This window comes from Equus quagga, chromosome 2, assembly GCF_021613505.1.
Source record: "Equus quagga isolate Etosha38 chromosome 2, UCLA_HA_Equagga_1.0, whole genome shotgun sequence".
NCBI classification, from domain to species: Eukaryota; Metazoa; Chordata; class Mammalia; order Perissodactyla; family Equidae; genus Equus; species Equus quagga.
The window spans coordinates 47,599,109-47,615,970 of record NC_060268.1 but is presented as its reverse complement, the minus strand read 5'-3'; the positions used below and the strand labels follow the sequence as shown (position 1 = coordinate 47,615,970).

Genomic DNA, 16,862 nt, shown 5'->3' with positions numbered 1-16,862 from the left:
GGGGGGGGCGCGGCCACAGCCCGGCCCGCAGCGGCAGCGTCAGCGCCGGAGGGCGGGGCCGCGCGGGGACACGGCGCCGGAGCTGCGCCCGCGGCCTCGGCCGCCCGGTCACCGCCTCCCCGCGCTCGCTTCCCTTGCCGCGGCGTCCCCGCGAAGATGGCCACCGACGGGCTGCACGAGAACGAGACGCTGGCGTCGCTGAAGAGCGAGGCCGAGAGCCTCAAGGGCAAACTGGAGGAGGAGCGGGCCAAGCTGCACGACGTGGAGCGTGAGTGCGGGCCGGGGGCGGGGGTGGGGGCCGCAGGGCCTGCGCCGTTCCCGGGATGCGGCCCCGCCCGCGCGCCAGGGGAGGCTGGGGTGGGGGGCGGGGGGCGCGGGGCGGCCCTCGGAGGCTCCGGGCACCTGGCGGAGCCCGCGCCCCGCTCTGGGCGGGGGCGCCTGGTGGTAGCGGCCCCTGCCGCTGTCCTCCCGGCGAAGGATCGTGGGAGCAGCTCCCGTCGTCACTTGCCTGGAAGATGCACACTGTCCCCATCCCTGCCCTTCCCGGGCGGGGCGGGGCGGACGGGGTCGCTGTGGCGGCGAGCGCCGCGAGCCCGAGTGGGCACGGCCTAGGGTCAGCTCCTGTTTTGTTGTTTAATCCTTTGGCTTTCTCCATCAGTGTCGTGTCCTTTCTCAGTTTTGCTTTTATAAGGAATCAGACTCTGACTTAAAAGCTCATTTTTCCAATCTGCGCCCTCTTCCTGGGAGTGGAGAGCCGGATGGGGGAAGGGAAGCAGAGGCGCTCACCAGGTCTAACCGTTTAGTTCATTTAAGGCTGTTGAAGAGCTTTTTTTGGACGGATGCGGTGTGATTGGTGTAAAAGAGCAACAGCAAATCTTAAACTTACGTTGTTGACCGCTGCCGTAATTCAGAAGGGGCTCTGATTTCCTGAGTGAGCATTTAGATAGCCAGGTTACAGGGCTCCTGGCGGGATCAGCTTCCCTTGACTCTGCCAGATGGGTCGTCCTCAGCAGAGCTTGGGCGCGGAGCCAGGCTTGGCGAAGTGACCTTATCTGCTTACTTTTCAGCTCTGAGGGTGGCAGCTCCCCTTTGTTGAGCACGGCCTCCCCATGGTGCCCTCAGACACACCTATACATTGTGCTCCTGCCATTCCTAGTTGGTACCACTTGCTTTAAATTCTATTTGGAAAAGAAAAACGGGGTTCATGCTAGGTCCCTTAGCCCCTGGCTCCTTTCTTTGGAAATCACTTGAAAGAAGCAGAAGACCTGAATCTCGAGTGTGCTGTGCCTTTGTAGGGGCCTCCTTTAAACAGGAGGCACCCTAAGCCCCTGTATCATTTAGAAATGTGTCCAGCTACAATTAACTATAAACCCCAAATAAAGTAGTTAAGCAGATTGGGAATTATTTTTCTTACACAACGAGAACAAAGGTAGGCCATCACCAGCATTGTTCAGCTGTCCAATGTGCCATCAGGGACCCACGCTCCTGTCTTTATCCTCCACCACCCTGAGAGTGCTGGCATTTGCCCCACGATTATAAAGTGACTGCCACAGCTCCACACATCACCTCTGTATCCAGGGCAGGAAGAAGGGGGAATGTGGACACCAGCCTCTGTTTCTCTTTGTCAGGAAAGTAAAAGTTTTCCCCAAAACCTCCTTTCTCCCCGACAGACTTCTGTTGGCACTTTGTTAGCCAGAGCTAGGTCACATGGCTACTGCAGGGGAGGCTGGGAAAGGGAGAACTGAGCTGGCACACTGCCATCCTCAAAGAGAGCTGGGTTTCAGGGAAGAAGTAGGGAATGGATATTGGGAGGTGTGGGACAGGGTCTGCCCCATTTCCCTTTGCAAATGCCTGCACTCAGCAGGTGATAACAACGATGCTGTAAGCATGGCCATAGTGCCTCTCAGATAGGCCATCTGATTTCTCCGTTTCACACATGAGGAAACTGAGGCACAGAGAGGCAAAAGGACTTGCTGCCAGACCCCAGCTAGTGAGTGCTGGGGCAGAACCCTTAGTGCTCCACGCAGAGGATTTCTCCAGACACTTGCTGACTCAGCAGGGGCAGCTGCCCACAGGCATGTTTTTCAGCCTTTTCTGCAAATTGGTAAATTGCCTGAAGGCAGAGGGATAGTCAGGACGCACTTTTCAACAGGGAGTCCTTCTTCTGCCCCGATGGTGTGTCCTCAGGGGCCAGGGCCCAGTTTCGGACGCACAGTGGAAGGATCTGTCCTCACCTGCATAAGTCAGAATTTTTGAGTTGAAAAGACCAGAAGTCATGTGGTGAAGTTTTCCTTCATTCCCCCTGCAGCTTCCAGACCAGTTCTCCACTCCCGTATAAAACCCATGCTCCGCCGAGCCTCCTGTCATTTACCTGACCTGTCTCTTCCTCTCCTCCGAGCTGCTGTCTCCTGACCTCCCAGCCAGGCTCCCTCATTTCTTAAGGACTTTGGCCCACACCTTGAGCCTTCTTTTTGACCCTAAGCCCTGCCCCATCGCTGGTGTCTTCAGGGTCCACAAGGGTGACCCTCCTCACACGCTGGCCCCTCACTCCATCACAGTCCCCCGGGATCTTCTTAGTAATCAGAACTGCTCTTTCGCTGACCACAGTCTCTCCCACGGAGATGTCCATGATCTGGGATCTCTGGGCTCTTCTCTCTTCCGGTTCTCAGCCTCTTCCTGAGACTACATTTGTGCATTGTGATGGTGTTACATAGATGGCCCTGGAGCCCCTATCCTAGTCGGAGAAACCTCTTTAGGCCGTAAGCTAAGGTGCGAGTCATTCCGGTTTGCCTGGGACTCTACATTTTAAAATGGAAAGTCCTGCATTCTGGGAAACCCTCAGTCCTAGGCAAACTGGGACAGTTGGTCAGCCTTCTGTTAGTTCTGACTTGCCCAAAGTCTTGCCTTTAAAGAGTCAACACAATGAAATTGTAGAGGAAACTTGAGGAAATGTGAAGGAAAGTGAAATTTGGAGGGAAAGTGATATTTTTCCTAACTCAAGACAAGACCCTCACTTCCTCAGCTCCCACCCCTTTGACCCTCAGAACAGCCCCCATTCTGTTGGGCCCTCGTTGTCAAGTCAGACCCTTGGCCAACATTAAATACAGGAAGTGGCTTAGACGGGTGGCCTATGGGGATGCCAGCTGTCGACGAAAATAATCCATAACCAATCTATAAATGAAAATTTGGGGTGAGTTTATTCTGAGCTAAAATATGAGGACCATGGCCCAGGGCCTTGCTTCCCAAAGGAAGAAAGGGCATCAAAGAAGTGGGGTGTACAGACTGGTTATATACCCCCAGAGAGGATGTTTCACATATGATTGAAATGTCCCTTTTACAATAGTCGCAAGACTGCTCCGTCGGCACAGCGATTGATGGACACAACAGGTAGGTCTGCTGTCTCGGTGGACACAGCAGGGTGGCAGGTCTGTTGTCTTGAGCTGGGTGGTCACAGGTGAGCTGGGTGATCAAAGGTGAGCGCAGCCATCAGTTCCTAGCCTAAGGAAAGATGCTTATGCCTAAGGAAATGCCAGTGTGGGGGAAAGTTGCACCTTTATCTTAAGGCCATTTGTCCTTGCCATAGTAAACGTTTAAAGCAGATATACAATGCATGCTTGATGGCCATGTCAGGCCCTTTTGGAAAAAACAGAGTCAGGCCAAATTAGGTTTATACCAAATGGCTTCCTCATATACTCCAATATATCCTATTGCTTGCCGTTTCTATTTGTCACAGCCTACATCAGACTCCAGGCTCCGTGCCTGGCCCCTGCCTTCCCCCTTACTCCTCTAGAGCTTCCTGCTTCTCCCTGGGTGTTCCCCCTGTCAACTTCTGCTCACCTTCTACCATGGGGAAGTGCTCCCTTCTTGATTCTAAGGTGTTTTAGAATCACGAGGTTACAGCTTGCTTTAGTTTCCTATTGCTGTTGTACAAATTCCCACAGACATAGTGGCTTAAAGCAACATAAATTTCCTCTCTTACTGTTCTGGAGGGCAGGGGTCTCAAATGTGTCAGCAGGTCTGTGTTCCTCCTGGCGGCTTTAAGGGAGAGTCCATTCCTTGCCTTTTCCAGCTTCTAGAGGCTGCATTCCTTGGCTTGTGGCCCCACGTCACTCCAACCTCATTTCTGTCATCACGTCCTCTTTGACTGATCCTCCACCCTTCCGTCTTCCAAGGACCCTTGTGATTGCATTGGGCCCACCTGAATGATCCAGGATAATCTTTTCATCTCAAGATCCTTACCTCAATCACATCTGCCAAGTCCCTTTGCCGCGTAATAAGGTAACATATTCGCGGGTTCCGGAGATGAAGATGTGGACCTTTTGGAGGGCCTGTCACACAGCCCGTGAAACTGGAAAGGACCACCTGCTTCAGCCTCGGTCTTCAGACACAAAAAGTTTTCTTCTCTTCCCAACAACCCACCCCCTTTCCTTAGGGATGAGGGAGCAGCTGAGATCCAGGGACGATTTCGGGGATTTCCCTAAGGTTATACAGAGAGTGGGGGTAGACACCAGGCTCCTCGTACAGCTCTCCTTCTCACCATGCCAGGCCACCTCTCAGAGAGCTGAGATTTACATTTAAAAGGAATTAAAGTAAATATGTGTGTGTGTGTATGAAAAGGTGTCAAGTAAAAAAGAAAAATAAGATGAGTATATAACATATGATCTTATTAGCTTAAACAAGAGATGCTTGTGTATGCATTAAGTTTCTGGAAGGATACAAAAGAAACTTGTCATCTCTACCAAGGGGTCCTGGGAGGTGGGGGAAATAGACGTACTTTATACGTATCTTGGCGTTTAGTGCTTTTATAATAAAAAGGAAAAAATGAGTACTGGAATCAGAGTCAAGATCAAGAAAACAAGGGGAGTTCAGCTATAAAGAGTCCTTAACTTGACATTAAACTGACAAATGATCTGGAAGACAGGCTGAAAGCAGACAGAGCAGAAAGGGTGCCATGTTCATTGCAGCCGACATACACAGCAGCCTCGTGGGGCCGTGTGGGGGCTTCATCCAGATTCCCAGCTCCTCAGGGCAGATTCTAACATTGTCTATGAATGAAGCAACTCTAAGAAGATTTATATAATTTCCCTAAGTGCAAATCCAAATGAAATTTGGGCAAATGACAAGATTTATTATTAGATGCGATTCGCTTTTCTATCTTTCCCAAATGTAACTTCGTGAAAGGTTTTATTCTCAAAGGCTTTATGATTGGAGCCTGGGGCTGTTCTGATTTTATGATGTAGGAACAAACCTAGAAGAGCCAGATTTCTGGATTAGTCTGAAGCTAGTGTGTTGATTCACTTTTCCCGTGTTCTAGGAGAGATGCTGTGTGTACTGAGGCTTATAGAAGTGAGCTTCCCTACGGAGTAATCCGCTTCCCGGCTGCCCTTCCATGTGCCACCCGCCCACAGCCCTCAGAGGGAGCAGAGGGCAAACCTGCCCTTTGCTTCCTCTCCCTTCCTGCTGCTCTGTGTTCATAGTTACACACGAGCCGGCTAGCATCTCGTCCTGAGAAACTAGTGCCCACTGCAGCAGATTTAGAAATAGAGAAGAAACAAGTCATCCGTGACCACACTGCCCAGGGGTAGCCACTTTTAATATTTTGATGTACTTCCTAGCTTATGTTTTTATGCTTGTGTATCTGTTTGTAAGCATACTTGAGATTGTACCAGATAAAGAGTTTGGGCCTAGTTTTAATTTAACACAATGGATTGAATAGCTCCCCCTGTTGCATGTTTTCACTTTATGAATTTATATGTTTTGGATTCTTGTGTATTGACCTGCACACTGTCCATGTTACTTTAGGTTCATGTGTGCACAGATTATAAAATAAATTGTAAAACTATTCCCTGAAAGTTGAGAGGAAGCCACATCTTGATGAAAAGTTCGTCTTTACCTGAAACCAGAATTGTAGATTATTTCCAAGGCCCCATTTAGATAAACTCTTCACTCCCTCCTTTCACAGAGGAGGGCACAGGCTCCGAGGAGACATTTGTTTACTGCTGATTTCTAAGTTGTCCCCTCCCCTCACGCCTTCTTTTCCTTTTCTGCATCTTGCTCCGCATGACTTGAGTTGCTAAGGTCTCTTCTTGCTCTAACTCTGCCCGACTCTCCCAGCCCGATGGTGGCCAAGCCAGGACCGGGGCGCATTTCTTGACTTGGGTTCTAGAATCCTTAACTCTGACCCACTGCTCCAGCTACATCGGGAAGTGTGGGGTGTCTCCTGCATTAAGAAGCCATTGTCACTGCCTCACTAGTCCTTGACTTTCTAAAGAATTACAGCCACCTGCCCAGAGTTTACCCTAATAGGGGAGGTATTTATCTGTTCTTAGGGGTTCAAGTGTATGTGCATAAGGTCCTTAGCCTCTCTGAGCTTCAGTTTTTCTTTTCTGTAGAAGTGAGGACAAAGCCTGTGTCCTCAGGCTGTGTGTAAAGCTCTCAGCCCACCGCCTGTCCCCCAGGAGACATGTGACAAATGGTGGATATTGGCAACATGCTTTTAAAGCCTTTAAAAATGTGCTTTCCCTTTGACTCAGCAATGCTATGAATTGGAATTTATCTAAGGAGATAATGCAGTACAGGGGTCTCGGGGCAGTCCCAGAGCACAGTAAGTGTCCACCAGTAGGGAAGTTTTGGATAATGGTATATCCATACGGTGGAATGTTATGCAGTCATTAAAAATGACAGATAATTACCTTTGAAGTGGAAAGACATCCATAAATATGAGGTGAAGAAACAGGTCCCCCAAATTGTATGTGAAGTATGATCTGCTCACACACGTATACACATGTGCACACATATGCAGAGAAAAGTCTGGAGGATGTATACCAAATGTTAAGAATGGTCAGGCTAAGCGGAATTATAAGTGATCATGTGTTTCTATCTTCTGATTATTTTCAATGGACATGCATTTACTTCTATAAGTATATGAAAAGAAATTAAGAAAAATCCCTCTCCTGTCCGTAAACCTCTCGTTCATTCTCCCGTTCTCTCCTTTCTTAAACCCAGTCTCTAGTTTTCGTGGCCCGTCCATTTCAGAAGCCCTCTTTCCTCTAGGTTATCTTGTTTCTGATTTTCTAGCCCCCAGTGCCTACTACCCCAACTCTACATTTTTTTTTTTTTTTGAGGACAGTTAGCCCTGAGCTAACATCTGCCTCCAATCCTTCTCTTTTTGCTGAGGAAGAGTGGCCCTGAACTAACATCCATGCCTGTCTTTGTCTACTTTATATGTGGGACACCTGCCACAGCATGGCTTGCCAAGTGATGTGTAGGTCCGCACCCGGGATCCGAACCAGTGAACCCCAGGCTGCTGAAGCAGAACATGCAAACTTAACCACTGCACTACCAGGCTAGCCCCCCAACTCTACATTTTTGATTCCTGACCTGCCAGACACCTGTTAGGCACTTTAATTTGCTTTCCCAGTTAGACCTCAGAACACCCCCATGGATTAGGTCCTTGTCTTCCATTTTACTGAACAAACAGAAATAGTTATTAGGAAGCTAGCTTCCTGCCTCCCCTTTCCTTACTCCAACTCCTGGGCATCCTTCAAAACCAGGGTCCTGTGATGTCTCTCTGACAGCCACACCTGCCAGCAGGGTCAGCCCTGTGACCCTCGGCGCCCTGACCCTTCCCGCTGCACTCCAGCTGTTACCTGTGATCTTGCTTGTCTACCCCTGCAGGCTGTGAGCTCAGTAAGAGCAGGGACTGTCTTCTTTTCTGTATCCAAGCCTCTGGCACAGTACTTGGCACGTAGGAGGGGTTCTGGAAGCGTCATTCAAGCAGCAAACATTTATTGGCCTCTACTTCCAGCTCTGTCCCTTCTCTTGAGTTCCAGCCATGGCTGTCAGTTTCTACTGCCTAAACCACTTGCACTTCATTCATCAAAAGGAGCACATACCATCTTTATTCCCAGCCAGCTCCTTTTGGAATTGCCCGTTTGCATTTGGGGCACCACTGTTTTCTCATCCACGGACTCTGGAATCCTCCCCTTCTCTGCCCTGCCCCCCTCTTTTCCAAGTAGCTACCTTTTTGAACCTTCTCAGAGCTGCCTCCACCTCCATCATTAGTGGGCATAACTCACCTGGGGAGCTTGTGGAAATGCAGGGTCCCTTGCTCCACCCGTGGATTCTGATTCCTTGGAACAGGAAACAGGCGTGTCTTCCACCCCTAATGCCAGCCAGTTTGCCCTGGTAAAACGAGGAATTGCTTGGCAGCTGAAGCAGAGGTGATGGATTAGGAGTAGGGAGAGGTACAGAAAAAGAAGGGAAAGGGGCTTAAAAGTTATGTTGATCTGCCAAAAACTGCTTCTTAGGATTGCTACAGTTGACTGAAATTTAATAAATACTAAGCATTTCATTTATTCTTTCAATAAATACTTACCTGGTCCCCACTGTGTGCCAAGCCAGAGAACATTAACTAACACTCATCGGGTGTTCCCTCTGTGCCAGGCTCGAATAGTCATCCCAACAACCCCATGGGGGAAGCCAGCAGCGGGAAGGTAAGCAGCTTGCCCAGGATGCACAGCTGGTGTGTGGCAGAGCCGGGCTCTGACCCAGCGGCCTGACCCAAAGCCAGGATTCCTGAGCGCTCGGCTCCGTTATGCCCTAAGGAGAGGGAGCAAGACAGCACCTGTCCGCCTGCTCCTTGCCTTCTAGTGGAATTTCTGAACAGGTTATCATTGTATTCTAGTAAGTTCTTATTATAGAAACCAGCTGGTTGTGTTCATCATTTCTTTAAAAAAAAAAAAAAAGTTAAATCCTGGAAGGTGATCCATCAGAAGGCAGAGAAACCACATCTGCCCTGAGCCGACAGGACACAAATAATTCACAGAACATACTGAGTTCATTCCCAGTTTGGGGTTTTTTTTTGCTTTCTGTTATTAAAATTTTCTTAACTCTTTAATTCAACAGATGTGAGATTTGGCAGATAGAAGAGGACTGAGTGGGTGGGGAGTGAATCTATATGGTAGGAAGGGAAAATGCAGTGAGAAAATAATTAATAGTTGGGATGTGTTCAGATTCACATTATGTAAGGTGCTATTTTGGTTAGATGAATCATTTTTTTGGTAAGAGGGACATGAAATAGCTATAGTTGTCCTATTGCTGAATTCGGGGACGTGGCAATAATATCAATGACGGGAACTCAGGGGCAGTCTGTGACGTTCCTGCCTAACACGCGTTACCTGAATCTAATCATGAGGAAGCATCAGACAAGCCCGAATTGGGGAGTAAAATAGCTGGAGACTAAAGAGACATGACAGCTGAATGCACCCTGTGGTCTGGGATTTCCATTTGCAATAAAGATATTCTGGGGCGATGGAGCCTATCTCAGTAAGGTCTGTGGTTTAGACATGGTATTGTTTCAGTGTTAATTTACTGACTCTGAGGGTTATACCGTGGTTATGTAAGAGGGTTCCTGGTTTTGGGGAGTACACACCGAAGTGTTTAGAGAGGAGGAGAGGAGGAGGGAGGGGAGAAGGAAGGATTTCTCTAGAGAAGGGGTGCAGTTGTCACATGGCTTAAACCCCACTCAGCCCCTCTGGGAGAGCCCAGGGTTCTGAGGATAACACGAGGAGGCGGGCCCTTCCCCAGCAGGCTCCGGCGGCTCATGGGAAGGATCGAGGGCCTGTGTTTGCCTCACACCAGCACCACAATGTTGCTCTGTCTGTGCTAGGACACCATGCCTTTCATGGGGCTGTCCCCTCCCCCCCTCCCCACCAGCCTGGAGAAAGGCCCAGCTGGGAGGCCCAGAGGAAGGAGGAGTGGAGGGCACCTTAGGAGGCCGGGCTCCTTCTGGCACAGCCTCCAACCAGAAAGGGGGGCATTCCACGAGGGGAGAAGCCACGTGACCCCCACCTCACCTGCACCATGAGGACCTGGGCTAGCCACTCTCTGTGGCCCTTTCTGCTGCTTCATGGGAGCCTGCCTCCCTCTGAGAGGCATCCGGGACAACCTCTCTCCAAGCCCCTGGAAGGCTCTCCCTTGGCCACGGGAGAGAAGCTGTGGGCCCTGTCCCGGAGGGGTTGGTTCCTGGGGCTCCTTCGTGGCGTAGGTACCTTCTGGAGGTCGTGTGTTCAGACTGTTGAATGTTGGGTTGATCTCTGCCAACGCCATAAGTCTTCGCAGACCCACAGTGTACCGTTTGGTGGTTCACTCAATTGCTGTTTCCTGCAGCACATGAGTGGGGCGCCTACCATGTCCCGGGCCTGTGCTAGGCACAGGGGCATCAGTTAGGAGTCACAGTGCCTGCTGTGGAGCAGCAAGGGTGCACATTATGGTACCTGATGGGACAGTTTTGGTAAAGTGACTTTTCTTTGTGACTGGAAAGTGGTAAGGAAAAGAACCAGAAGCCCTTGCTTCACTCCCAGTTAGTTGTATGAACTCGTATTAGCCAGATAACCTCCGTGAGCCTCAGTCTCCTCACCTATTAAATGGGGATAGCCGTCTCCCTCTGCTGCCTGCCCTGCCCACCTTGCAGAGCTGGGCCCTTCAGTGGAGAAGTCTATATACTGCTTTACAAATACGAGGTAGTCTTGGTGTTGATCCCTCAGCATGCATATATGGAAGTGCTTTGAAAAACGTAGGGTCTTAAACACAAAGAGAGAATGACAGTGTTGTCTCTACCCTCCACTGAGCTTAAAAGAGAGAGCATTGCGAGGGCGTGGTAGTAAAGACCGGGAGAGTAAAGCTGTGGCCACAGAGAAAGACCAGCGTCTTCCCTGTGGCAGCACAGGGCTTGGAACCTGGTCCTTGGTAGTGGAATTGATGGCGGCCTTGTCCTTCCAGTGCACCAGGTGGCGGAGCGGGTGGAGGCCCTGGGGCAGTTTGTCATGAAGACCAGAAGGACCCTCAAAGGCCATGGGAATAAAGTTCTCTGCATGGACTGGTGCAAAGACAAGAGGAGGATCGTGAGCTCATCGCAGGTACGTCACACCTGTTGCATGGTGGAGAGCTCGCTTCTGCTAAGGGGGAAAGAGCTGTCCTTTTCAAAAAGCCCTTTCTGGTCTTTGTGTCTCTGCTTATTCTCCAGAGGACATGAGTTAGCACAGCTAAGCATTCTCTTGCAGACTGTAGAACTTCAACTTAACTGATTTGGGTAGATTTGGAATTGGTGAACACAGAAACGTTATAAACTATATTTCACAAGCCATTCAAAATTATTTCTTCCTGAGCCTATTTCAAGGTCTTATTTGTGAGTGAAACCATCTTTAAAATAGTGTGGGTTTTTTTCTCCAAATTGAGGGCATAGTGGTTCAGATTCCACTGTGGCTTCTTTCAGTTTAAGAGTTTAGCAATTTGTATACCTTAAAAAACAAATTTAAGATACGTATTTTGTGAAGTGTAGTTTTTCATTCATTTTGTGTAGTTGGGACATAGTTTATTTTACATCTTGTATATTAGTTATCTGTTGCTACATAACAAATTACCCCAAAACTTAGCAACTTAAAACAACAAATATCATACGTGATTGCTGAGAGTCAAAAGTCCGGAGCAGCTTAGCTGGGTGGTTCTGGTTCAGGGTCTCTCATGAGGCTGCTGTCAGGATGTTGGTGGGGGCTGTGGTCATCTGACAGCTCGACTGAGGTGCAAATTCACTTCCTGAATGGCTCTGTCACGTGGTGACAGGCTGGAGGCCTTAGCTCCTCACCATGTGGACTTACCATGGGCTGACATGGTAGCTGGCCTCCCCCAGAGCAAGAGAAGGAGACAGAGGCAGAAGCTGCCCTGTCTTTTATGACCTGGACTCACAAGGGACATTCTGTCACTTCTGCTGTATTCCACTGGTCACAGAGAGCAACCTGATATAATGAGGGAGGGGCCACACAAGGGTCTTGACTATCAGGAGGCTGGCTACCACTGCCTAGTACTTTTTATGTCCTAGGTAGCACATAGGACTGTAGTACTGTCCTTTTCAATGTTACGTGCATTGAAGATAAAACTATAAACTGAAGTCATATATTTTTATGGCCAGTTTGGGCTTCCCCAACCCCTGCGTTCAGCCCAGCTTTTCATAGGACAATTTTTTATAACCCTTTTAAGTATAAAAACTGTACATGTTCTCAATAACCACAAGCTCTAACGTCTATGTCAGTGTTGTTTGTCACTAATCTGCCGTATTACCTACAAATCTAGTATGTCACATTGCATTTGCTTTATGTTCATAAAAAATTTATCATGTGTATTTTACCTATAGAAACACTGAAAAAGAGAACAAAGAAAAGGTTTTTACTCCCACTACCCCTTCACAACCGTTATTATTATTTTAGAGCATTTCATTCTAGACCTTTTTGTTCAAATGCTCGTTTTTACAAAGTGGTTATCGAGATGTACATGTTGCTACCTATCCTTTTAGACTTTTTTTTATCCTTGAAAGTATAACATATGTTGGATTTTCTGTCACTCGTGGACTGCTCTCATGGGGGGGGACGGGTGGTGCCTCGGCACTGCTGACACGCTCCATCCACCCACCTCTGCTGCAGGAAGAGTGGGATGGGATGTGGGAGGAAGCTGAAAACATCAGGAAGGCTCTGGAAAAGTCTTTGAGTGACTCAGAGCAGCCCTTCTTCCTTAAAAGGCAGGAGCTTAATCAACCTGACTGTGTGGGTTAGGGTTGGGGTGGAGGCACAGTCTGTCCAGGGACGTAGGCCCCTGGTGTATAAATCTGTGCTCACGAAGGGACCACATTTAGTTCCGTGAGACTGATTTTAGCCTCTTGGGTGCGTGTTTCTCTCTACAGTGCATGTGGGGTTGGCGGGGGACAGGCAGGCAAGCAGTGTGGTGAGGAAGCCACCGAAGTGAACACTGACCTGGGCAGTGCACTGAGTCAGCACCCCTGCCCAGCATGGGGGGCCTCCAGGCGTGGAGAACCTGAGGAATGGGACTGGAGCCCCTGCTCTGTTCTCCGCTTGTTTACGTAATCTACCCCACATGTCATGTTAGTCAGAGAAACTAGACTAGAAGAAACAATGTGTTAGGGGTCTTTTTTTTTTTTAAAGATTTTATTTTTTCCTTTTTCTCCCCAAAGCCACCCGGTACATAGCTGTATGTTCTTAGCTGTGGGTCCTTCTAGTTGTGGCATGTGGGACGCCACCCCAGCATGGCCCGATGAGCGGTGCCATGTCCATGCCCAGGATCCGAACTGGCGAAATCCCGGGCTGCTGCAACAGAGTGCAAACCTAACCACTCGGCCACGGGGCCGGCCCCTGTTTAGGGGTCTTGAAAGGCCTGAAACTGCCAACTTTGACCTTGTTTCAGGGCCCCTCAGCCGCGTGCAGCATGAATATGGAGCTCTTCCATCAGATCACTCAAAGCAAGCAGCTACATCACTTTAGAGAATCAGACCTTGTCTGTGCCCCTACATGGCATCCTCTCCCTCTCCCCCCACGGACTCATTCACCAGATTCAGCTCCAAGGGCTTAAGTGATTAAAAATATCAAGCCTGCCTTAGAGGCTGCAGACTTACCATCCTGAGGATGCGTGGGGGACCCGGCTTAGCCATCCCCTTCCACTGTGTTCAGAGCCTCAGGGCCCAGAGAACGCACACACCCCGTTCTGGGCAGGTGACTGCATTGTAGGGACCAGGGCTCATGTGGATTTATCTCTGGTAGGTTGTGCTACAAATAGATGCCATTGGAGTCACTCCCCATACCCCCAGTCTGGGCTGCAGCAGCGGTTACAGTGAAAGTGGCAGCATTGTCTGTGGCATCACCAGCCCAGAGCTCACCCTGGACAGGGAGTGCTCTTTGTTTACTGAACAACTGCCCACAGTGGGTCCCCCCCATTATAAGTGCGAGTCTCAGGTTGTTGGCAGCATAGGTGTGAAATGTCAGGGTTGGGGCCTGCGATGTCTGCAAGCACTGGAGAAGTTAGACTGATCTCAGGCCCACAGCGCTCCCAGCTGTCCAGCCAGAGACGTGGACCAAGAATGGGAGTGGGGCTCCTACACGTTCCTGCGGGAAGCCAGGCGAATGTAGAGAGGACAGGCTGGTGGGGATGCTGAGGGAGAAAGTCAGAGACCGTTAGTTACCTGTCAGGTATCTAAAGGTAATTTCAGGCTTATCTGACCCCTGTATAACTTTTTGACAGTTAGGATATGGCGGGTGATAACAGGTTACCAACAATTTATGCTTGGTTTATACGTGTTATAAAAGAAGTGTCTGAGCATTGCCGACTGTCATCGTATCTATACAAGCAATGTGAGGTTGAGAGCCAAGCCCTTAGGCAGGCTGGAAAGCTCTGTCCCCACTCACTGCCTTTTTTCCGAGGATAGGTTGGAGGGTCTTGGTTATCTAGATCTTACTCTGGCTTTCCCCCTTTCACTGCCCAGCTGGACACAGCTGCTACGAGCAGTTCCCAGCAGTCACCTGTAGGGACTTGTCGACAGCTCCTGAACTCTTTCCTCTTTTCCCTCCAGGACGGGAAGGTGATCGTGTGGGATTCCTTCACTACCAACAAGGTAAGGCTGCCTCGGAACCCCAGGCCCATCCTCATTCCCTGCCTCTCGGGAGTCCATCTGGGGATGGAAACCCCACGCAAGCCCATTCGTGTTCTGACAGCTCAGCAGTCCATTCATGCGTTCATTCCTCTCTGGAGCTGAAATCCCTCACTCAGGGAAGAGTGTGTAGGACCAACATAAGGGTGCAAATACTGAAACAGCAAAGGGCATGGCCTGGAAAGCTTGCCACATTCACACGTGCAGCTGCATTTATTATTTTTCTTCTGAGTGATGATAAGAGGTACCCAAATCCCCAGTTTTTTCTGCCCTCTGTCTTTGACGGACTCCACAGCACTGTGGACACGTGCAAGTGGTGGATGGGGAAGCCGAGGCTGTCATGAGGTTGAACTGCCCTATCCGGGGACATAGGGGTCTGGGCCCCTTGCAAGTCTGGCCTGGGCACACATGGCTCCAGATTAGACCTAAATTTAGACTCTTGACTAAAGAGAAAGGCTGAAATCCATATGTAGGTGTCTTGCATGCCTGCGTTGTGTTGGCACTTAGAATAACAAGTCTTGTATATTAAATATGAATTCCAATATTTATCTAGAAAGAAAGTCTTCCTTTTCACTGTATAAAAAAGGAGACCTATATGTGTCTCAAATTGAACAGCGTCCATACTCTGCATTATTGAATGTGTTTAGTAAATGTCGTGGTAGACAGCTGTGACAGGACCTGATCGTGTGGAGCCCCAGAACCATCTTGTAGAGCAGAGTCCCTAATAGGCCCCTAGGGAATAATAAAAATGGCAACATTTTGCAAAGAGCTGTCCTATACATCACCTCCCTCCGTGGAGGCCTCTGCCTCTCCCAGCGCTCCTCAGCATCTTCAGGAGTGTGTGGGGTTTTGCTGCTTCTGTTTATGCCTTAGCATGGCATGGAGCATACACTGCCTGGTTCCTGGGGAGCTGTGGCGTTGCCCCGTGTGGCCCCTGGCAGGGAACATAGTCATTACACATAGGGAAACGTCCGGGGATGCCCTGCGCTGAGAGTGGCCACCTCAGCTCATTCCCCTGCAGTAGATTATTCCTGATCTGAAAGGCTGCGAGACTGGGAGCAACGTCAGGATCTTGACAGGCAGTATCAGGGTCCATGTTTCCCCGCAAGAAAACGGAGAATCATAACAGGAAAGAAAACCAGCACTTGAGTGTACTTTGGAAATCATCTAGTCGTATCCTCTCCCTTCACAGACGGAGCATAAGCCCAAGGTAGGACAAATGGCTGGCCTGCGTGAGGTTGCACGTCTTGCTGGTGTTGGAGCCAGGACCAGGGCCCATGTCTCCGTGGAGACGGACTCAGAAGTTTTTGAATTGTGGTCTTGTTTGCTTCTCTGCATGCAGGCGAATATGGGTGACTCCACCACCAGCAAGAAGCCGGGGACTGTTACACCTTGTTCTTAATGCACCATTTCACGGGCTCTCTTTTGTCCCCGATTGCACTCCCGATCATCCTCTCCACCCCCACCCCCATTCTTACCTTCCCAGGAATGGTTTTAGGACCCGTAGGGGACAGAGGCTCTTGTATACTCAGAAGTAAATAAACTTACGATATACGTGTAGAAAGTCATTCAAGAATATATTTTGAAAATGGGGAAATCTGAGTAAATAAGTGAAAGAATCTGAAATGAAATTCAGGTGGACCTTTCAAAGAAGACAAAGCCCAATATTCATAGAAGAACAAAGCGAGTATAAGATTAAGAAAGAAGTAAAACATTAAGGATATTTTTTGCTAGTTGAGTGTTTAGGGTTTTTTTTTTTTTTTTGCTAAAGATTGGCCCTGAGCTAGCATCAGTTGCCATTCTTTTTTTTTTCCCCTTCTTCTCCCCAAGGCCCCCCAGTACATAGTTGTATATTTTAGTTGCAGGTCCTTCTAGTTCTGCAATGTGGGACGCCACGTCTGCACCCCGGATCCAAACCAGCAAAACCCTGGGCCACACCAACTTAACCACTCTGCCATGGAGCCAGCCCCCTGCTAGTTGAGATTTTTAACTTTTAGAATATATGACGTAAAGTTTGGTTGATTATGAAGGAGCTGAGTCTCGTCAGTCTCAGGCTGATGTAATTTAGTAGGAACTTCAGTGATCTTATTTTGTAAAAATTAAAGATTGAGACCTTTGTGTGAAAGCCCCCCTCATTCGTTGTGTGAACAGTGTTCTGTGTTTCAGGAGCACGCGGTCACTATGCCCTGCACGTGGGTGATGGCGTGTGCGTACGCCCCATCAGGATGTGCCATTGCGTGTGGGTAAGTAGGGGCTTACCCGCAGCAGCTTTTTAGATTTCCTGTTAGCCATAAAATATGGTTCTGTGGGCAAAACCAAGCAAACAGGTAGACAGAGTTCGGGGTGGAGGGATGGCTGGTGCCTTAATCTCAGC

General features: G+C 49.3%; 1 protein-coding gene across 1 annotated transcript in view; it reads left to right on the top strand.

Moving 5' to 3' along the window:
* Window positions 1-14: 14 nt before the first annotated feature.
* GNB5 (G protein subunit beta 5) overlaps window positions 15-16,862 on the top strand; it is a 35,704-nt gene continuing 18,856 nt past the window's right edge. Inside the window, exons 1-4 of the mRNA XM_046655347.1 lie at window positions 15-268; window positions 10,783-10,919; window positions 14,411-14,452; window positions 16,655-16,731. Coding sequence (XP_046511303.1) covers window positions 157-268; window positions 10,783-10,919; window positions 14,411-14,452; window positions 16,655-16,731 — 368 coding nt within the window. The 5' untranslated portion in view covers window positions 15-156. The remainder of the gene's footprint in view (window positions 269-10,782; window positions 10,920-14,410; window positions 14,453-16,654; window positions 16,732-16,862) is intronic.